The sequence below is a fragment of the Gymnodraco acuticeps genome, unplaced genomic scaffold (genome assembly GCF_902827175.1).
Source record: "Gymnodraco acuticeps unplaced genomic scaffold, fGymAcu1.1, whole genome shotgun sequence".
NCBI lineage: Eukaryota > Metazoa > Chordata > Actinopteri > Perciformes > Bathydraconidae > Gymnodraco > Gymnodraco acuticeps.
In genome coordinates this window covers 120,250-143,297 of record NW_022990538.1, presented here as the reverse complement: position 1 = coordinate 143,297, position 23,048 = coordinate 120,250, and the positions used below count along the sequence as shown (strand labels likewise).

The following is a 23,048-nucleotide window of genomic DNA, read 5'->3' as shown; positions in this document are numbered from 1 at the left end:
ATATCAATGTTCTGTGAAATGTCTAAGTGAAGCACCTGGAACTGCACTTATTGTATGAAAGGTGCTCTACAAATAAAGATTATTATATTATTATTAAATACAAGATTTTATATCAAATCAGAGCAATTTTTACATTTTTTCTTTCAGACGGACATTTTTTGTTTCCTGTGTTTATTTCAAAATACACCTTTTTAAGATTATTTAAAAACTTTCCTTGAGCTTTCAGCCCTTTGAGAAAGAAAAAAACATTTGGTGGGAAAACAGTCAGGAAAACGGAACAACAGCAGATATCAACAATCTCTTGAAAGGGAATTATACTTTAAGATATTTGATATTTCTGTACCTCTGCCAAAGATAAGTCTTCTTTAACTCAGGCATCTGTTTTGAACAAGACTGGAGTTGTCCCTCTGTGCCTCCATCTTGGACTAAAATGTCTGTTTGGCGTCAGCATGGGGACTATTTCTCTAACTCAAATGTATTTTAACTGAAGTACCTGATTAAGTTATGGATGTTTGAAAAGGAACGATGGTATCCCAATTAATTCATTCGTAAGTTGTTTACTGGGTGCCAACAAATCTCATACTTGGAACAGACTAAATTCCTGTTAAGACGTTAATGGAATAAAATGAATGTTCTTTTTGCTGCGTTCATGTTTGCTCATAGTTTCTTTTTGGTTCTCTTTCTCACGACAGCGATCTGCAGACAGGGCTGCAGCACAGAGCACGGATCCTGCAAAGTTCCTGGAGAGTGCAAGTAAGAAACAACACAGCAACACACCTTGTCTGGCTTTTTGTCTGTAGTTGAATGTAGATGTAAAGATGGTAGAGGTGAGATACAGAGAGGTATGACATGCAACAAATGTCTCCAACAGGATTAAACTCAGAGATGCTTTTACGCAAAATTGTTCTATTATTGCATTTCTGCTTTTTACATTTTATTTAAATCTCCGTATTTTTCCAAAATGTTACCTTTAATTATCCAGGAAAGCCACAGTTAGATACATACAAAAGCTCTTTAAGAAGTGTTGCAGCCTGGATGAGAAATATAAACACTGAAATGAGCAACATGCGACAGTCTGATCACAATATGAAGCACAAAATCTAAATAAACGTCAAATGTATAAAAGTCACATTGAATAATCATAGGACAAAATCAGGAATGTGTTGAAATGTAATTCTAAAAGTAGTTTATTACTGTGGTATCAATGTTGTGACTCAAGTACAGGATCTAAACACTTCTAACACAACAGGTTTTTTTTTAATAATGAAAAATAATACAATCTTTTGTATAAAACAATCTTTTGTATAAATCTCCACCAAGAGTCGTTCTGATACCTTGTAAACCAAATGTACACATGCTGATAAAGCACTATTTTTTGCATTGATACACAAGAAATGTATGCGTTATACGAAAAGATAATCAACCAATGACTTTATCAAACTAATGTATATCAGACCCGGCGCCGTGGGGCCGTCCCATTCGACATTCCTGCCCTCCCCCAATAGAGAACCGCAGTAACGCGTCCTAAGTTACCATTTTTACCACGTCCGGTTCCTTCGATAAAAAGCAATGCAATCTCTCCATATGATTTTGGAAAATAGCTGGAAATAAGGTCTGTGTTTGACACAAATTGAAGAAACAGATCACGTTTTGTTCTACGACATTAAACACATCAGCAGTGACCCCGCTGGTGATTTCTGAAGAGTTTACGTGTCTGAAAAACGATGGTTGTTACCAAGTGGCTGAATAGGACTACAGAAGTTGTCGAGGACATTCTACGTCATTACACCGAACGCGTAAACACTCCCGCTAAGTTTGTTTGCCCTGTTCTGCTTGAAAGCAAGTTCCTGCCTCCTGCAAAGTGTTCAAACAAACGCTTCAACTTTTACCATTTAGAATCTGTATGTTTGAATATCGATCTAAAGTTGGCGTGACGTTGAAGCAGCGACCCTGCTGTAGTTCCTTTATAGCATAACGTTAGCATTTTGCTTCTTGCGACTAGATTTATCATTCGAAAATTATAAAAGTAGGGTAGACATGGGGAGATTATCCGGCTGAACAAAACGTGATCCGTCTCTTAAATGTGTCTCAACCACAGACCTTATTTCCAGCTATTTTCCAAAATCCTATGGAGACATTGCATTGCGTTTTTGACGAAGGAACCGGAAGGAGTTTACTTCCGGGTTTTAGGATGCGTCACTGCGGTTCTCGATAAACACGTTTTTTATTATTTATAAAAATGTTAGAGGATGTTAGGTCCACCCCCCACTTATAAAAAACACCCCTACTTACACCTATATGCCGTGAGCTGATTATCGAGCCTTCATTGTAACAGTCGCGGGTACACTGTGTTAGTGCGTGTGGGGAGTGTTGCAGTAGAACATTCCACTGTAGCGCCCGGTACATTAATGGGAAACTCTACATGTTTGAGCACCGTCTATGAAACGTCAAGCTACCCCACAGCACCCCAAAAGAAAATCTCTGGCGTCGACACTGGCCGCGGCACATGGCGGTTTTGTGTGCCCTCCCATGAAAACATATGCCCTCTCTAGATTTATTCTGGCGCCGGGTCTGATGTATATTATTGTGTTTGTCTCTCAGGTGTCTGTACGGCTGGCAGGGGGATTACTGCGACCAGTGCATCCCTCACCCCGGCTGTGTGTACGGCAGCTGTATGGAGCCCTGGCAGTGTCTCTGTGACACCAACTATGGAGGACAGCTCTGTGACAAAGGTACACACACACACACACACACACACACACACACACACACACACACACACACACACACACACACACACACACACACTGTTAAGTCTTTAGAGAACTTCTCTGAAAGTAGCTTTTACATTTTCCTGGGGATTTCTGTCCACATTAAGAAGAACATGAGTGTCTACACCTGAATAGAACTAGAGCTGCACAATATGAAGTAAATATATTATACAGAGTCTTAATAAACTATTAAAGATTATTTCCAGAGATAAAAAACAGATTATTATGTGAACTTCTGTTGCTGATTACACAGATAAATAATGTATTTTGTTGTGCAGATCTGAACACGTGTGCGACGCTGCAGCCGTGTTCAAACGGAGGAACCTGCAGCAACACGGGACCGGACAAATACCACTGCTCCTGCCCAGAGGGCTTCTCTGGGGTCAGCTGTGAGAGAGGTGAGAGGAGGCAGTCCAGGGTGCAGTTTAAAGAGGCTTCAACCCATTCTGTGTGTTTTAAAAAGAGCGCCATTTTATTTATAAAGGCGCCTTTCAAGGCTCTCAAGGTCGCCGTACAAGGTACACAAAAGTCCAAAAAACACAATAATATAATCAATCAATAAAAACAGAAAAGCAGAGGATGTGTGATGTGATCAGGGTGTTTAATAAGAGCGTAATCTTTTATTTTAGTATAAAAATCAGGGAGAAAATTGTACATACAGGATGAAAAGTTAGTTTGATTTCCATATTCTGATCACACGCCGGCCCCTCAAAGGATATCTGATGTTCATTGTGGGTTAATGTCCATAAATCCAGTTAAAAATTCATAGAAAAATAACACTTCTTCCCCTCCTGTCTCAGCGGACCACGCCTGTCTGTCTAACCCCTGCCTGGGGGGCGGAAGCTGTGTGGAGACGAGTCAGGGCTTCGAGTGTCGCTGCTCCTCCGGCTGGACCGGACCCTCCTGCTCCATCAGTAAGACCTCTTTACACCTTAAAGGTCACCTATTATGCAAAATCCACTTCTTCATGTCTCTTCTACATCAACATGTGTCCCCTCTTCTTCATGTCTCTTCTACATCAACATGTGTCCCCTCTTCTCCATGTCTCTTCTACATCACCATGTGTCCCCTCTTCTTCATGTCTCTTCTACATCAACATGTGTCCCCTCTTCTCCATGTCTCTTCTACATCAACATGTGTCCCCTCTTCTTCATGTCTCTTCTACATCAACATGTGTCCCCTCTTCTTCAAGTCTCTTCTACATCACCATGTGTCCCCTCTTCTTCATGTCTCTTCTACATCAACATGTGTCCCCTCTTCTTCAAGTCTCTTCTACATCACCATGTGTCCCCTCTTCTTCATGTCTCTTCTACATCAACATGTGTCCCCTCTTCTTCATGTCTCTTCTACATCACCATGTGTCCCCTCTTCTTCATGTCTCTTCTACATAACTATGTGTCCCCTCTTCTTCATGTCTCTTCTACATCAACATTTGTCCCCTCTTCTTCATGTCTCTTCTACATCAACATGTGTCTCCTCTTCTTCATGTCTCTTCTACATCAACATGTGTCCCCTCTTCTTCATGTCTCTTCTACATAACTATGTGTCCCCTCTTCTTCATGTCTCTTCTACATCAACATGTGTCCCCTCTTCTTCATGTCTCTTCTACATCACCATGTGTCCCCTCTTCTTCATGTCTCTTCTACATAACTATGTGTCCCCTCTTCTTCATGTCTCTTCTACATCAACATTTGTCCCCTCTTCTTCATGTCTCTTCTACATCAACATGTGTCTCCTCTTCTTCATGTCTCTTCTACATCAACATGTGTCCCCTCTTCTTCATGTTTCTTCTACATCAACATGTGTCCCCTCTTCTTCATGGCTCTTCTTCATCAACATGTGTCCCCTCTTCTTCATGTCTCTTCTACATAACTATGTGTCCCCTCTTCTTCATGTCTCTTCTACATCAACATTTGTCCCCTCTTCTTCATGTCTCTTCTACATCAACATGTGTCTCCTCTTCTTCATGTCTCTTCTACATCAACATGTGTCCCCTCTTCTTCATGTTTCTTCTACATCAACATGTGTCCCCTCTTCTTCATGGCTCTTCTTCATCAACATGTGTCCCCTCTTCTTCATGTCTCTTCTACATCAACATGTGTCCCCTCTTCTTCATGTCTCTTCTACATCAACATGTGTCCCCTCTTCTTCATGTTTCTTCTACATCAACATGTGTCCCCTCTTCTTCATGTCTCTCTACATCAACATGTGTCCCCTCTTCTTCATGTTTCTTCTACATCAACATGTGTCCCCTCTTCTTCATGTCTCTTCTACATCACCATGTGTCCCCTCTTCTTCATGTCTCTTCTACATAACTATGTGTCCCCTCTTCTTCATGTCTCTTCTACATCAACATGTGTCCCCTCTTCTTCATGTCTCTTCTACATCAACATGTGTCCCCTCTTCTTCATGTCTCTTCTACATCAACATGTGTCCCCTCTTCTTCATGTCTCTTCTACATCACCATGTGTCCCCTCTTCTTCATGTCTCTTCTACATAACTATGTGTCCCCTCTTCTTCATGTCTCTTCTACATCAACATGTGTCCCCTCTTCTTCATGTCTCTTCTACATCAACATGTGTCCCCTCTTCTTCATGTCTCTTCTACATCAACATGTGTCCCCTCTTCTTCATGTCTCTTCTACATCAACATGTGTCCCCTCTTCTTCATGTCTCTTCTCCATCACATGTGTCCCCTCTTCCTTCATGTCTCTTCTTCATCAACATGTGTCCCCTCTTCTTCATGTCTCTTCTACATCAACATGTGTCCCCTCTGTGGAAAGAGACTCTGAAAGTTTCAGGAACAAAGATTCTCTCTCTTTTTGTCCTGATCCATTTCTATAAAAACCTGTCAGAAAATGAGCTGATCAGATTTTGGCCACTTTATGATGTCATAACGATGTTTTGTCTTGTGTAACCATTAGCCAATCAGCAACCAAGGTAACCCCCCCCACCTTATCACCTGAATCTCCTCCTAGAGCACCATTGAGTTCTTTGTAACCAAATATCTCTCAGAGGGGCGTGGGGAGGGGCTCCTTGTTTTCATCTAAAGTAACAGACAGAGAATCAGCACTTTGGAAACAGGGCTGAAACAGAGGGGATTATGGGTAAAGCTGCAATGATCTGTTTGGTGTTTGGAGCCAAACACTTCAGAGACAGGTTCTGTCTGAGACCTGTAATATATTGATGGAAAACAGTATAATAGGGGACCTTTAATATACGATAAGAATTACCAATTTGGGAAATGTTTGCATTGCAGCAGCATAAAAAGACATGGCATTGTACAATAACAATTAAAAGACTAGAAGTAAATATTCCAAAATGTAAACATCTCAATAGAAATAATAAAGTCCTTCCCCAGATCCTTTTCAACCCTCCAGGGAAGCTGTATGAACTCTTTCCTGTTCTGTGTGTCTCAGATGTGGACGAGTGTGTGTGGAACCCCTGCAGTCATGGAGGCACCTGTCAGGACCTGATCAACGGGTTCAAGTGCACCTGTCCGGCTCAGTGGATCGGGAAGACCTGCCTCATCGGTGAGGCTGCAACCAGCGACTTTTTAACATTATCAATTCATCTGCAGATCATTTTCTCCATTGATAGTAGCTGTTTGATCTATAATGTCATACATATCCATCCATCAATGTGGATCAATGATTTACCTGTTCCACATTTGATCACAAGTGAACACTCTTGGTCACGACGGTTTGAAGTGTCTGGACTACAACAGATAAAGGTTTCAAACGTTATAATGTTTGTGGATTCTTTTGGTTTTAGATGCAAACGAGTGTGACGACGACCCCTGCGTCAACGCCCACTCCTGCAGGAATCTGATAGGAGGATATTTCTGCGAATGCCTCCCAGGTTGGACGGGAAAGAACTGTGACACCAGTGAGTACATGCTAAATAATAATCAGTGTAATGAGGAGGAGATGGGAACAGAACCCACAGAAGCAATAACAATAATATCTATTCGTATGGGAACAAAACGTTTTTGTTTTGAGACTTAAGTGTGTTTGTTCTTTGCTCCAAAAAGAAATTCTTGGATGCAACTCTTGGTCTTTCCCAGCTCTGATGTTGTTTACTTTGCTTAATCTAGTCCATCTGTCAGACAACTTGTAATACCTGAATCATAACATGGACTCCTTATCTATCCAATGCTCAAATGTTACATAAGGGTTAATTGCTCAGGAGTAAAAATCAACACAACCTGAGCTTCACTTTTGAGTTTTCTTACTGTTTGTACATGTTTAAAGCCTATAATAACTGTTCCTTTAACGAGCTGAACAACACTTTCACTTCAACAAAAGATTATTTAAAAAAGAACATTTGAAGTTTTGTTGGAGTCAGATGTGGTTTGGTAAATCTAAGCTTTGTACACCAGAAGATAAAACAGATCTTATCCCTGCTTCTTAGTGATTTCACTCTGACCATAAGCTAAACAATTGGCTCTAAAATATATACAAATGTTTGACAGAGGAAGTGAACAGCAGGTAGTTGTGTCTCCAGGTAGAAGCGCAACAACACCAAACATCTTATCTGATGGGAAACCGGTCTTCTTGTTTGTTTTCTTAAAGTTTGTATTTCAGAAGCTCATAAAACTTGTTTCTGCAGATATCAACGACTGCCGAGGTCAGTGTCAGAACGGAGCCACGTGCAAGGTGAGCTCACACACACACACACACACACACACACACACACACACACACACACACACACACACACACACACACGGTGTCTTCACCAGCGCTGTAGACATTAAATGCTGAGTCATGCATGTAGGACAGAGACGTGTGTGTGTTTCCATGACAACAGCAGATCGGATTTCTCCAAACTTTCTCATTTCCCAGCGGAAGATAAACACCGTGTCCTCGTTCTTTTTGAATCGCTGATTGTTCTTTTTTTTCTGCCATTCTTCCTCTCACAATGGTTCATTGTTTACTGATGGGAGGCCGATTATATTTCATCTGCGGCTTTATCTGTCAGTGTTCCTGTTCATCACACACCGATTTGTTTGATTTATGGTTCAGTGGCACAAAGTCAAAGGGAAAGCATTTTTCCGTATAGCTAAATCAAAAGTACAAACCACAATGCCTGTGGGCTGTATTCGCATTTTAAGACTCATTTATTTAAAGAAGTGCTCCTCCTGACTTTCTTATGATTGATGCTTATTTTTTGTGTGTAGCTAAAGGCTAAATAAAGAAGCTATCATCTGTTATAAGCTGTTATTTGTTGAATCACGCATTAAAGATACGGTTGGATTAAAACTGGTAACTGGATGTTGACTGTGATGAATTTCTTGCAAGCTGATATTTATCACAATGACCTCAAATCAGTGGTTGCCTGGCAGGAAGAAAATCCCTCTATTAGGACGACTTCATGCATGCTCAAATATGCACTTGAATCTCTAATTGTACCTTCTTACTAGTGTTTTTATTGCTACAGTATTTAAGGTACTAAAGAACATTTATTGACACATGCGCTATTTGATAAATGTTAAAAGTCTTTGGCGATTAGACCCCGATCCTGATATCTTATATCTTAAGGCTGCTTCTTCTTGTAAATGTTTGTTCTATACATATTTCACTCCAGCCTGTATTCTGGTATTTCCTCTACATGCCTCAGGAGAAGCAATGACACTTAACTGTAACTGGGAAATATTAATATTAATTTATAAATACTAACAGAACTTTCTGTCTCTGCCAGGACCTGGTGAACGGGTTTCAGTGTGTGTGCGCTCCGGGTTTCGGGGGTGAACGCTGTGAGACGGACGTGGACGAGTGCGCCAGCGAGCCGTGTCTCAAAGGCGGCCGTTGCCATGACGAAGTTAGCGGCTTCCACTGCCTCTGTCCACCCGGTTCCTCTGGGAGTCGCTGTCAGGTGAGCAGTTGCTAAGATACAGGGAGTTTGCCATAAATATTTTTCAGACAAAGGGTTGATCATTTTTCTTCTTCTTTTGTAACTTCTGTTCTGATTTTGAATAGCATCCATATCATAAACCATTTAAAGATACATTTAATATACATACAACTTTACAACCTGCTTAGTTGAGGGCTCATTCATTTAATGATCTTAAAAACGTTGGAATCACAAACAAAAATAAATGGATAAATGAAATTGAATGCATATAATTATGTTTGCACAGACAGTGAAATCATATCGTCTGTCTCTGTCAACGTGAGAAGTATAACTAAATGATTTATGAAAAAGAAAAATGAAATTTGCCATTAAAAAAAAAAGTCAGATTGTAATTGAAAAGTCATTGGGTAGTTTATAAGAGAAAGTGAAGTCATGTCGTTTTTAATAGTATTAAGGAAAGTCTTAAGAAAGCCATTCCATCAAAGTTTAATAAAACAATGTTCCCTGTTGCAAGTTAAATTAAGTTCTTCTTGTATTACAAAAATCATAGTTTAGTGTGCCATTCAAGAAGTCATTAAAATGCTTTAGTCAAATATGTCATACAAAAGGAATCAGAAAGGTTTTTATATTACTCTGTTGAGAAAATGATTAGAATGTATTCATCGTTATTATTTGAAGTGTTGTATACTGTAAGTGGTTTGTTGTCGTTCTGTATGAGGTCTCCATAGATGTGTGTATTGTGCAGCCGTCGTGGAAACGGTAAAACGCTGAGTGTCGTTTTTCACCTTTCTGAATTGTCCTCTCTCCACAGTTGGATATCGATTACTGCCTCCACAGTCCGTGTCAAAACGGCGGCGAGTGTTTCAACCTGGGGAGCGAGTACGTCTGTGAATGTCCCGAAGACTTCGAGGGGAAGAACTGCTCGCGGCTGAAGGACCACTGCCGCACCACGCCCTGCAAAGGTAGACACTTTACTTATTACCCACGTCCTCTGTGACTGCTAACAGCGGAGCAAAGACTCCAAGTACATTTACTCAAGTACTGCAATAAGTACAATTTTGAGGAACTTCATTTTACCGGAGTATTTTTAAGTAAACTAATGAAATACTTAAAATGTTAATATCGACCACTGCTATTATTTTATAGTATGACATTTATGGGGATTTTTTTTTAATGATCTTTTACAACAAACAATATAAATTGAATTTATATAATTTTTGATTACATATTACACTAATACTGTTTTATGGCACTAGATTCAATTAAATCATTTTAAGTAATGCTATAATATAAAGTTTATTTTACATTAGTTTGTTTTACACTAATGACATGCACACTTTTATTACTTACTAATCGTATACATACTAATTCATACTTTTTATGACTCACTTCACTTTATTTTAATCCACAGATTATTAATACAAAATATAATTATAACTAATAAACTATGATATATTATTAAATGCTATAATATAAGTTTTGTTTACATTAATGACATACTACACTTTTAATACTTACTAATTGTACTTATTAATACTTTTAATGACTTGCTACACTATCTTTTTACTCTTTTATTTACTTTAAAGGATGATATATTATTATAGGTTAAGACGGCACTTTAAAAACCAATATCTCCTCTTTTCCCTCAGTGATTGACAGCTGCACGGTTGCCGTGGCGTCCAACAGCACGCCGGGCGGGGTGCGTTTGATTTCGTCCAACGTGTGCGGGCCGCACGGTCGCTGTCGGAGTCACGCGGGCGGACAGTTCAGCTGCGCGTGTGAGGAGGGGTTCACCGGGACGTACTGCCACGAGAGTGAGTACATTCATACTCATCATGTATGGTTCTGAAGAAGACCAATAGATAACATTCATTAAAAAAAACTGCAACTTGTATATTTTTATAATGTATGTGTCGCCTATTTTTATTGTTTGTTTGTAAGTTGGTATATTACAGCGGCTTATTATTTTCTGTATTATTATTATCTTTTTAATATTATATAGTTTTTTACATTGTGTTATTTATTAAATAACAAACTCTACCGATATTTTTCTTTTTACTTTTAATATGTATTTCATTACTTTTTATTTATTATTTAATATGTATATTTTTTTTACTCATGTGCTTTGTTATAAACAATTTTCCAATTTGATATCAATAAATATCTAATTCGTTTTTCCATAATACTCTTTATTATAATTGTTTGTTCCCATTGAAGAGCTTCATTTAACTTCAGGGCTTTATCTGAATGAATAATAATAATAATGTAATGTGTCCTTCTCTGTGTGTCAGATATCAATGACTGTGAGCTCGCCCCCTGTCTGAACGGAGGGACCTGCATCGATAAAGTCAGTCAGTATCTCTGCATCTGTGCAGACGGCTGGGACGGACCCACCTGCCACAACAGTGAGTCCTCCTCCTCCTCCTCCTCCTCCTCCTCCTCCTCCTCCTCCTCCTCCTCCTCCTCCTCCTCCTCAACACACTGTGCAGTAGACGTGGGAAGTAGTGGAGTACAAATACTTCATTACTGTACTTAAGTACATTTTTCTGGTATCAGTACTTTACTCCACTACTTATTTTTCTACTTCTTACATGTTGAACACAAATACCTGTACTTTCTACTTCTTACATGTTGAACTCAAATACCTGTACTTTCTACTTCTTACATCTTGAACACAAATACCTGTACTTTCTACTTCTTACATCTTGAACTCAAATACCTGTACTTTCTACTTCTTACATGTTGAACACAAATACCTGTACTTTCTACTTCTTACATCTTGAACACAAATACCTGTACTTTCTACTTCTTACATGTTGAACTCAAATACCTGTACTTTCTACTTCTTACATGTTGAACCCAAATACCTGTACTTTCTACTTCTCACATGTTGAACACAAATACCTGTACTTTCTACTTCTTACATGTTGAACACAAATACCTGTACTTTCTACTTCTCACATGTTGAACCCAAATACCTGTACTTTCTACTTCTTACATGTTGAACACAAATACCTGTACTTTCTACTTCTTACATGTTGAACACAAACACCTGTACTTTCTACTTCTTACATGTTGAACTCAAATACTTGTACTTTCTACTTCTCTCATTTTCCAAACAGGCTGGTTCCTTTAGTCTGAATGTGTGTTTGGTGGCGTGATCATTATTATTTAGAGTCATTGCGTGCCTATTGATTTGAACACGATCCGTGTATTCATCATTTCCTGGTCTTCTCTAAAGAAGAGGGACCAATGGAAACGTTGTCATGTTGCCGTTGGTCGGCATGGAAACATTCATTAGCTAACAATTACATTATTGTTATATTAATATAAAGGGAGGTCAGGTACTCTTTAAAACAGCTGGGAGTTATGGGTACTTTTTACTTAAGTACATTTCAAAGCCCATACTTCTTTACTTTGACTTGAGTAAAGAAGTTTAGTCAGTACTTCTACTTTTATCAGAGTATTTTTAAACACAAGTATCTGTACTTCCAAGGATGTGTGTGCTTTTGCCATCTCTGCCGTGCAGCGGACATGTTGGACGTGCTCTCATGTTTTCTTTTCTTGTCGTTCAGATATTGACGACTGCAGCTCGGCTCCGTGTCAGAACCGCGGCGTCTGTCGAGATCGGGTCAACGATTTCTTCTGCCAGTGTAACAATGGCTGGAAGGGGAAGACCTGCCACTCACGTGAGGATTTATGTGTTTTCTCATCACTTTCTGGCTTCTGGTTTGACTTGTATGGACACAAAATGGCAATCGGCTGCATTTACAGTAGATAGCACATTTATCCAAATTGCTTTACAATTTCACTCCAATTTAAACAAGTTGCTGGCCTTATCATCCAAAGCGATTTGGGGTTCAAGTTCACAACTCTTAATTATTATTATATATTATTATATTTTTTACTGCAGTGAGAGAAAATGTTGTTCTTTGTATGATGACAATACAGATATATTCTACACAAGTAAAACATACATTGTACTACAGTTCAAGTGATCCAGTTCCAAAATAGTTTTAACCCATTGTTTGATAATAGTTTTTTTTATTTCATGCACCTTTTATACTTCCATTCCACTACATCTCAAATCAAAAACACTACATTTGTCTGACGGCTTTGGTTACTTTTCAGATTATATATATTTTCAATCCCTTTCTGTGACTCACTGATGTCTTTTTTCATTTCCAGGAGTGAGTCAGTGTGACGAGGAGACGTGTAACCACGGAGGAACCTGCTACGATGAAGGAGATGCCTTCAAGTGTCATTGTGCTGCCGGCTGGGAGGGCGCGACCTGTAGCATCGGTGAGCATGACGCCATGTTTTAAACTTTTTAAAGGTCGCCTATTATGCCAAATCTACTTCTTCATGTCTCTTCTACATCAACATGTGTCCCCTCTTCCTCATGTCTCTTCTACATCAGCATGTGTCCCCTCTTCTTCATGTCTCTTCTACATCAACATGTGTCCCCTCTTCTTCATGTCTCTTCTACATCAACATGTGTCCCCTCTGTGGAAAGAGACTCTGAAAGTTTCAGGAACAAATATTCTCTCTCTTTTTGATCCATTTCTATAAAAACCTGTCTGAAAATGAGCTGATCAGATTTTGGCCACTTTATGATGTCATAACGATTTTTTGTCTTGTGTAACCATTAGCCAATCAGCAACCAAGGTAACCCCCCCCCCCACCTTATCACCTGAATCTCCTCCTAGAGCACCATTGTGTTCTTTGTAACCAAATCTCTCTCAGAGGGGCGTGGGGAGGGGCTCCTTATTTTCATCTAAAGTAACAGACAGAGAATCAGCACTTTGGAAACAGGGCTGAAACAGAGGGGATTATGGGATGCTGCAATCATCAGTTTGGTGTTTCAGCCAATCAGAGACAGGTTCTGTATATATCTGAGACCTATAATATATTGATGAAAAACAGTAGAATAGGAGACCTTTAAAATATAATACACCGTAGTTTGCCATATATACTAATTGTCCTTAGTGTTTTTTATTGTTTAGCTTTTAGTGTTATTTGTATAGTCACAGTTCAATTTGGTGTAAATACTTGTCTTTAGCATCCTTTCTGAATGCTAAATTGCTTCTTAAAAATACTTGTTTTTTTATTATCCCTATATATTTATTTTTTTACCTACTTTTGCAACTTGTTTTTTTCGATTGTTCATGTTCGCACCATCAGATACCAAAGCAAATTCCTTGTACTGTATGTGTAAACGTACCTGGCAATAAACTTGATTGTGTCTCCAGCGAAGAACAGCAGCTGTGTGTTGAGTCCCTGTGAGAACGGAGGAACCTGCGTGGTGGACGGAGACTCGTTCAGCTGCGTCTGCAAGGAAGGCTGGGAGGGCGCCACCTGCAGCCAGAGTGAGTCACTGCACCCGCATGTTCACACATTATGCATTAACAAGTCCCATCTGCACTATTAATTTAACATTTCAAAGGTACACCATCTGTCCCAAGACATGTATTCATCAGTTGTGACAGGAGATGCATTATCTTGTATTGACATCGTACACTTTTGTCCAATAAAACGATGCTAATGCACTCACGTTTAGCAAGTCCTAGCCACAATTAGCATGTAACAAATGGTAGTTTCTTAACATGATTATTTTATACATTTTGAAATGGCCTATGTGTACAAAGATACACTAAGAAAACCACTAAATATTCGGACAGCGACATTTGTTAGTAGTTAAATGCATATTTGGTGCTATGCTGTAAGTCACTTTTAGTATGACAATGCATTATATGCACCCAGTCCAATCTGCATTATTAATTTAACATTTTAAAGGTAAACCATCTGTCCCAAGACATGTATTCATCAGTTGTGACAGGAGATGCAGTGTTAAAAATGTGAAGCACCTCTGTTCAATAAAACTATGCTAATGCGCTCACGTTTAGCATGTCCGAGCCACATTTCAAGATTCAAGGCTTTTATTGTCCTTTATACATAGCTACAGTGTACTTATGTCAATGAAAATCTTAGGTCCAACAGTGCAACCCAATAAAAAAGATAAAATAGTGCAAGTAAATACAAATAATATAGAATAGATGTTAAAGGTCCCATGTCATGCTTTTCCGGTTATTACCCGTCCCCTTGTGTGTTATGAAGGTTTTTCTGCATGTAAACGGTGTGCAGAGTCAAAACCCTCAAAGTACACCCTGTAGCGAGTAAAACTCTAACACAGAAAATACCTCCCCAAAACGCCTCGTTGGAGAGGCTATTGGAGCTACAACGAGCCGTTAAAGGCAGAGAGTGAAATTCAGTGAATACACGTAATTTACAGAGATGCTGTATGAGGAACCAAAGTGAGTTTGGAAAATTGCACAATATAAATCTATTCTAGTAGACCTCAACAATGGAATTATGATCAGTGGAAATGGCCACGACATGGGACCTTTAACATTGTTACATAGCATTTAGCATAACAATGGTAGTTTGTTAACATGCTTATTTCATACATTTTAAAATGGCCTATGTGTAGAAGATACGCTAAGAAAACCACTAAATATTTGGACAGCGACACTTGTTAGTGGTTAAATGCATATTTGGTTCTATGCTGTAAGTTGCTTTTACTATGTCAACAGCTAACGGTATGATAGATGTCTAACGCAACATTTTCTGTCTTTATTTTCCAGACGCCAACAACTGCAGTCCTCATCCCTGGTGAGTTCACACACACACACACACACACACACACACACACACACACACACACACACACACACACACACACACACACACACACATACATATATATATGAATATAAAATGTAGATGCACACTAAATAAACCATTATTTAAGGCATAGCTAAGTGTACCGGTCAGGGTCTAATGTTTATATCTGCTTTCGTTTTGTAACATAATTATCCTTCAAGTAAATCAAATCTGGAAAAAGACATCTCAATGCCAGCAAGAGTTGTTATTTGCTCTGTGTCTTGGAGAGAAAATAGTCACTGTGTCCCAAATTGCTCGTATCTAAAAAAAAATAATGATATATTATTGGTACGAGGGCTCCAGCTCAGTCAAGTCAGGGTTATTGACTTGTAGTTTAGTTTTTGTTTCCAGAAACTGAGGATTTCAGAGAGTACACGCTACAGATGATTTCTTCTTGTTATTGCACACAGTGTATCTGATCATCCTCTCTGTGCTGCAGCTACAACAGTGGCACCTGTGTGGATGGAGACAACTGGTATCGATGTGAATGTTCTCCGGGTTTCGCCGGTCCAGACTGCAGAATCAGTGAGTTGACCTTTGACCTTTCCTCCATCTCTTCATTCAGCTTATTCAACAATAACATATAATAATCAGACACACACTGATTTATTTCATGCTGTAGTTTTGTTGGATCTTGTCATCTTCAGAGACTTTCCTCTCTGATAGCTTTGTGAAGTTCTCAGCCTCGCTGTGTTACAAAAGACAGAGAAACGCCACTGTTATTGATTTCAGTTGACAAAAATACTAAGTGTCACTCGTCTCTTTTCAGACATCAATGAGTGCCAGTCGTCGCCCTGCTCCTTCGGCTCCACATGTGTGGATGAAATCAACGCTTTCCGCTGCATCTGTCCTCCAGGAAGAGCTGGCCCCCGCTGCCAAGAAGGTAAAACCTGCAGACAGTGAACTTTATACAGTTTGTATCCTGTTACAACAGGTCTTAGACATGATCTTCACATGTTTAGTTTATTGGTTTATAGTGTCGTGGACAGTCCCCATTGATCAACTGTCACACAAAACAGTAGATGGGGCAGCTTTAGCCAACATTGCTAATGTCTAGCTGTTGTCCCCGGCCAGATGATAATGGACAGCTTTTAAAAATCACAATACATCAACAGCATTAGTTATAAAGAAAGGATGAAAGACAAGTAGATACAGACGAAAGGATAAAAGAGAACAATAAAATGTATGTGCAGATAGTTTACAGCAGCCAATATACTGTGTTTACCAAGAGCCTAACATCACTTTCAATTTAAGAAAATCTACCTATCGGATATCTGTTAAACCAATTCACCAGACTTAATCAATCCAATCATATTATGTTCAGTGAAATGGCCGAGTTGTCAGGATATCTTTGCACTGAATTGTTGTTGTTGATCACTCTGAGTATATATTAACGGTGTGTTTGTGCTGCAGCGTCGGGGCGGCCCTGTGTGGTGGGGGGGGGGCAGCTGGCTCTGGACGGCAGCCGGTGGGACGACGACTGCAACATCTGCAGCTGCCACAACGGGAGGACCACCTGCACCAAGGTACACCTGCTGTTTGACATCATTCTGATGGTTTATGGCACTACACTGTACTTCTTTTGACATTCTTAAAAACATTTTGTATTTACGATTTGACACATTGTATTATAGATTTTCTTTTGTTAACACAATATTGTATTTAAGAAGTTGTTCATGTATTTTATGTGAAGATTTATTCGCGAAATAAATCTTAATTGTAAGATAATTGTAGAACAGATCTAAAAAGTGTGACATTTCCGTTCTTCAAATTAAAACTAGCAGGAACAAAAGCTAAACATAAATACCTACCAAATAGTTCATATTAAACAAATAAGCAGACCCTCCTGTTTCAACTGCACCTTGGCAACAAATATATATTTCTGTATGTTGCTCTTAAAAAGTATTCTGCTTGTTCAAAGCTGTACTTCAAGGACCTTTGCTATTTTTAGTTGGTGTCATCATGGTTGATTGCAAGTGCGGCCCTACATGTAATATATTGAACATTCAGTGAGTGTAACCCCTCTCCCCCCCCTCAGTTTCAGTGCGGCCCTACATGTAATATATTGAACATTCAGTGAGTGTAACCTCTCTCCCCCCCCTCAGTTTCAGTGCGGCCCTACATGTAATATATTGAACATTCAGTGAGTGTAACCCCTCTCCCCCCCTCAGTTTCAGTGCGGCCCTACATGTAATATATTGAACATTCAGTGAGTGTAACCCCTCTCCCCCCCCTCAGTTTCAGTGCGGCCCTACATGTAATATATTGAACATTTAGTGAGTGTAACCCCTCTCCCCCCCCTCAGTTTCAGTGCGGCCCTACATGTAATATATTGAACAGTCAATGAGTGTAACCCCTCTCCCCCCCCCTCAGTTTCAGTGCGGCCCTACATGTAATATATTGAACATTTAGTGAGTGTAACCCCTCTCCCCCCTCCTCAGTTTCAGTGCGGCCCTACATGTAATATATTGAACATTCAGTGAGTGTAACCCCTCTCCCCCCCCTCAGCTTCAGTGCGGCCCTACATGTAATATATTGAACATTCAGTGAGTGTAACCCCTCTCCCCCCTCTCAGTTTCAGTGCGGCCCTACATGTAATATATTGAACATTCAGTGAGTGTAACCCCTCTCCCCCTCCTCAGTTTCAGTGCGGCCCTACATGTAATATATATTGAACATTCAGTGAGTGTAACCCCTCTCCCCCCCTCAGTTTCAGTGCGGCCCTACATGTAATATATATTGAACATTCAGTGAGTGTAACCCCTCTCCCCCTCCTCAGTTTCAGTGCGGCCCTACATGTAATATATTGAACATTCAGTGAGTGTAACCCCTCTTTCCCCCCTCAGTTTCAGTGCGGCCCTACATGTAATATATTGAACATTTAGAGAGTGTAACCTCTCTCCCCCTCCTCAGTTTCAGTGCGGCCCTACATGTAATATATTGAACATTCAGTGAGTGTAACCCCTCTTTCCCCCCTCAGTTTCAGTGCGGCCCTACATGTAATATATTGAACATTTAGAGAGTGTAACCTCTCTCCCCCTCCTCAGTTTCAGTGCGGCCCTCGCCCCTGCAGTCTCCTCTCTCAGCCTCCAGGCTCTGAGTGTCCGGAGGCTCAGACCTGCGAGGCGCTGCAGGACGAGCACTGCTTCGTGAAGCCGTGCCCGGGGCAGGGAGAGTGCTGGAGCCCCGCCCACCAGGCCCCGCCCAATGACAGCTGTGACTCAGAGAGCGGCTGTGCCAACCTCACCTTCACCTTCAACAAGGACGTCATGGCAACGGTCAGTTTCCTACTTCCTGTTTCCTACTTCCACCTTTTTTATAATCCTCTGTCAAACTTTTCTTACTGGCGAGTGCTATTCATCAGGCTTTTAAAACATTGTATTAACATTCTATTTGTATTTGATTAAGAGTGGTGGAATGTAACTAAATAGTTTACTGTCGTACACATTTGGGGTACTTCTACGTTACTTACTTTGAGTAAGTTTACATTTGAGGTACTTGTACGTTCCTTACTTTGATTAAGTCTACATTTGAGGTACTTGTACGTTCCTTGTATGTGAACTTTTTGGGTACTTTAACTTTTTTTATTCCACGTAAGTACACATTTAAGGTACTTGTACTTTACTTACACTACTTAAGGACATATTTGAGGTCATTTTACATAATGTTCTTAAATACACTTTTGAGGTACTTATACAGTACTTTACTTACTTTGCTTAAGGACATATTTGAGGTCATTTTACTTCACTTCCTGTACTGAAGTACAGATGTGAGCTACTTGTACTTAACTTTATATACTAAGGTACGTGTGAGGTACTTTTACTTTGCCTACTGTAGCTGATTTGAGGTACTTGTACTTCACTTATTATGCTATACAGTATGTGTATCCTTGGGTAATATTTTAGTTTCCATATCTTTGTAGTGTTTCTGTATATATTTACTCTGTATTTTCTACCCTGTGGAATTCATTGATAACCTGCTGGTGCTAAAACTTCCCAAAATGTGTTCATTAAAGTACATTTATCTATTGTACAGGGTGTGACGGTGGAGCAGGTTTGTCGTGAGCTCAGGAGCCTCTATGTCGAGAAGAACCTCTCCTCCTCCTCTTCCTCTTCCTCTTCCTCCATCTCCATGACCTGCGAGCCGTCGCTCAGCACCAACAACGAAATCCACGTTGCCATCGTGAGTTACATGTGGCCTTAAAGTCATTTTTAGTCGTTGAAAGTTCAGAACAAACCCCCCTCAAAAACAATGTTAAGCCGTCATGAGATGATGAGTTGTGGTTGAAATGTATCCTTATTTCCTTTATATCACATTAAAATGTTCCCAACGTCTGGAATTATAAAATGGAAAAGAGACAGGAATGTTGAGATAAAAGCAGCAACACTGCATCCAAAATGCCAGAAAATGTTCTCTTAGAGATGGAAAAGCTTTTTGACTTATTGTGCAGCAGGAATCTTTGATTAGGGGAAACCATCATGAGCATTTAGTTAGACTCGAGTGTCACAGATAAGCAGACCATAATGGAGTTTCTCTGTTGGTTATTCCAGTCGACGGAGGACCAGAGGAGAGGTCTGACCTTCGTCAAGGAAATCACAGACAGGATCATGGATCTGGTGAGCAAGAGGAGCGCCAACAGCAGCATCATCAGCGCCATCGCAGAGGTCCGGGTCCAGAGGCGGCAGAACCACAACCCCAATGGTGAGACTCAGTGGAAAACACATTGGTGCTTTAAAGTCTTAGCGTTCATTCTTGTTCTTGGGAATCGTTTTTGGACAAAATAAGCAAAATAATGGGGATGTAGATATTTAATTGCTCTTTTTACCGCACTGTTGGTGACGTACAATTTTACTATTATGCTGCTGTGTTTATTGTGTTTTTGTAACTCTGGCACAATTCTTCGGGATAAATAAAATCTGATCTCTTATCTTATCTGATGAGGAGAATAAGGCATCTTTTTTGACACCCAAGACAGTTCTTGAGCAGTTTTGTCCACACTGAGGCCATTTGAGGACCATAAAGTTATTTACTGAGTAATCTCAATCTGCTCAAATCACGGTTATAACTCTAGGTCCGATTCCTATATTTGACCAGGGATAAGATAATGTTTCTGCTTGTCTTTGGTCTTTGAGGAAATGGAGGATTTTAGTTCCTGTTTTTACTTAAATAAAAAAGGATAACCCTAACTGCATATTGCCACGTTCTCTACCGTCAGCCGACTACAGGACAAAGGATATTGTATATCCTCCATGTCGCCCAGCCCTATTTTACGTTTAGTCCAGCGTAATACCGATTTTAAAATAATGTGTACAGTTTTAGTTGAACTTCAATAAAGTGGCTTGTGTTGTTCTGACATTTTTGCAGTTTGACAGCTCATAACAATTAAACATTTCCAAAAGGTCTGACTGTCCTTTACATATAGGCTGGGTAATATGTCTAACTAAATAGATTTCGTAATATGAGATCATCTTAGATTTTGGATATTGTGGTATTATGATATGGTTTCAATTTCAGATTTTAAAGTCTGTATTACAGTTAATTTGTGTCATTTTATCATTTATATTATTTGTCTTTCAACCAAGTACCTCCATATTGATACTGACTTACCACCAGTAAGTCAGTATCAATATGGAGGTACTTGGTCGAAAAACTTGTGATATTGTATATCCTCCATATGTCTCAGCCCTAAAACTAGTTTAACACTTTAGTCTGAGGTCATAGATACAGATTATAAATATTACAGATCAGATTACAGATTCTTAACCAATGTGTACAGATAGAGAAGTCATTTAATAGTGTTCTCAGTTGTCCTGACATCTGTTCTTCCATCCAGCAGACCACATCGTGCCTCTTCTGATATCCGCGGTGGTCTTCATCTGGGCGCTGGCCGTCATCTCCATGTTGCTGTGGTGTGTGAGGAGGCGGAGGAAACGGAGCGCTCACACCGGGGTCAACACACAGGTGGCATCATCATCAACATCATCAGCTTTAGCCCCGGCAACCGAGGACAACAACGCCCTCCACAACAGCGTCAGCACCCCCCGCGAGCAGCTCAACCACATCAAGAACCCCATCGAGAAAAACGCCCCCAACCTCCAGCACCACCACATCTGCGAGGACAAGAACGCGGTCAACGCCAAGATCAGGAAGTCGGACGACGGGGGCCAATCAGACGAGGAGGAGATGGATAAGAGGCTTCAGAAGGCGAGGTTTGCCAGAGCCCCGCCGGCATATTCGCTGGTGGACTGGGAGGAGCGACCCCCCCCATCATCTGACAGGCAAACACTGGACAAACAAACAGGACAACAGGCAACTTCAGTCACAGAGTGTAAACAGGACGGAGTATATTGTATAACCATCGGGGCTCAAAATGACTGGACAATCCTTCGAGATGAAACCGCCCAAAACGGGGAAAAACGTTATCTTTTGTTAATTTTGTATGTTATTTTTTCTTCAGGACTGATGGATTTAATTTATGACGCGGATCTGGACGGTCCACCGCTGGATCTCTGATACTGCGGACACTTTTCGTTAAATTTGGACGTGGATGAGCGGTTTTGTTTTTGGGTTCAATAATGAGTTTTGTAGTTTGAATGTGCTGCAGCAAAGTTGGAAAATATTTATTTAGTTGTTTGCGCGACCAATTTTGAGTCATTATGAAGAATCGTCCGTGTAGAATGTTTCTGTAAAGATGTGTAAATATTTTTTTTTTTATTACTCAATGTGTATATTTGGATTTATTAACTTAATCATCAAGAGCCTTTTTTTTTTATTATTTATGAGTTGAAGCTTTGTAAGCTCACGATTTCTTGATGGAAATGTTTTTTTTTAATATAATTTTAACGCCAAAAGTGTTCTTGGAAAAATAGTTTATTTTTAGCCTTTTGGATTTGGGCATTTTTGTGCCTCAATTAAATGTTTTGTACATTGTCTGTGAGGCCGTTTTGTTGGTATGTTTGCCAGAATGTTATGTTGTAAGCACTCTACACGTACATGGAGAGGAAGGGGGGTAATTGATTCATGGTTAGACAGATTTTGCTGCTGCAGGATCCTTTTATACAAACCAACATGGTGGCCCATATACTGCTTTTGCTACTGAAATTACATTCTCTGAGGGACGCAACTTTTTTTTGCAATTATTTGTACAGTGTAAAAAAAAAAAGAGTTGAGCACAGGCTTTCTGTTTCCATGTTTGTAACAATCTGAATGAGCCCTGTAGAATTTACATCCAGTGTGAACATTGTGTGGAAACTCGAGGTCTGAAACGTCACAGGAAACCATTTTAGGAAGTACTGAAAGAGTTTAACACTTTTTGTGAAATGTTGCCTGTTGTTGATTGGAGGAAAAAGTAAGGCTGTGAATAAGAGTTTGTGTACAGTCGTCAGCCTCTTCTAGTTCTTGATGGAGGAACAAATAAAACGTGTTTTTCTCATACATTTTGCTTCTGTGTTTTTTGGACCTTGAGAAATAAAGTATCTGCTGTTTTTACCTGTAACCGTGAACTTCGTAAAGAACTAATAACTGTGGTCCACCCGATCTGTTACTTTGAATAGAAACAATAATATTTATTTACCTAAAGCTAATGTTCACTCTTAAATACATTTACATTCAGGTCCATATCAGTATGTATTGTCTCTACTGTGACATGTCTCCATGCTTTAATGTTCAAAAATCCCTTTATGTCTCTCATCCTGCCTGT

General features: G+C 39.8%; 1 protein-coding gene across 1 annotated transcript in view; it reads left to right on the top strand.

The window, feature by feature from the left end:
- Positions 1–22,783, top strand: part of LOC117553396 (protein jagged-1a-like) — a 41,203-nt gene extending 18,420 nt beyond the window's left edge. Inside the window, 23 exon segments of the mRNA XM_034227298.1 lie at positions 693–753; positions 2,602–2,732; positions 3,050–3,169; positions 3,572–3,685; positions 6,190–6,303; positions 6,545–6,658; positions 7,382–7,428; positions 8,474–8,647; positions 9,438–9,588; positions 10,276–10,440; positions 10,918–11,031; positions 12,202–12,315; positions 12,815–12,928; positions 13,879–13,995; positions 15,271–15,298; positions 15,789–15,874; positions 16,119–16,232; positions 16,763–16,875; positions 18,397–18,627; positions 19,385–19,531; positions 19,900–20,050; positions 21,183–21,607; positions 21,609–22,783. Of these exon segments, the coding sequence (XP_034083189.1) occupies positions 693–753; positions 2,602–2,732; positions 3,050–3,169; positions 3,572–3,685; positions 6,190–6,303; positions 6,545–6,658; positions 7,382–7,428; positions 8,474–8,647; positions 9,438–9,588; positions 10,276–10,440; positions 10,918–11,031; positions 12,202–12,315; positions 12,815–12,928; positions 13,879–13,995; positions 15,271–15,298; positions 15,789–15,874; positions 16,119–16,232; positions 16,763–16,875; positions 18,397–18,627; positions 19,385–19,531; positions 19,900–20,050; positions 21,183–21,607; positions 21,609–21,704 (3,041 nt within the window). The 3' untranslated portion in view covers positions 21,705–22,783.
- The last annotated feature ends 265 nt before the right edge of the window (positions 22,784–23,048 follow it).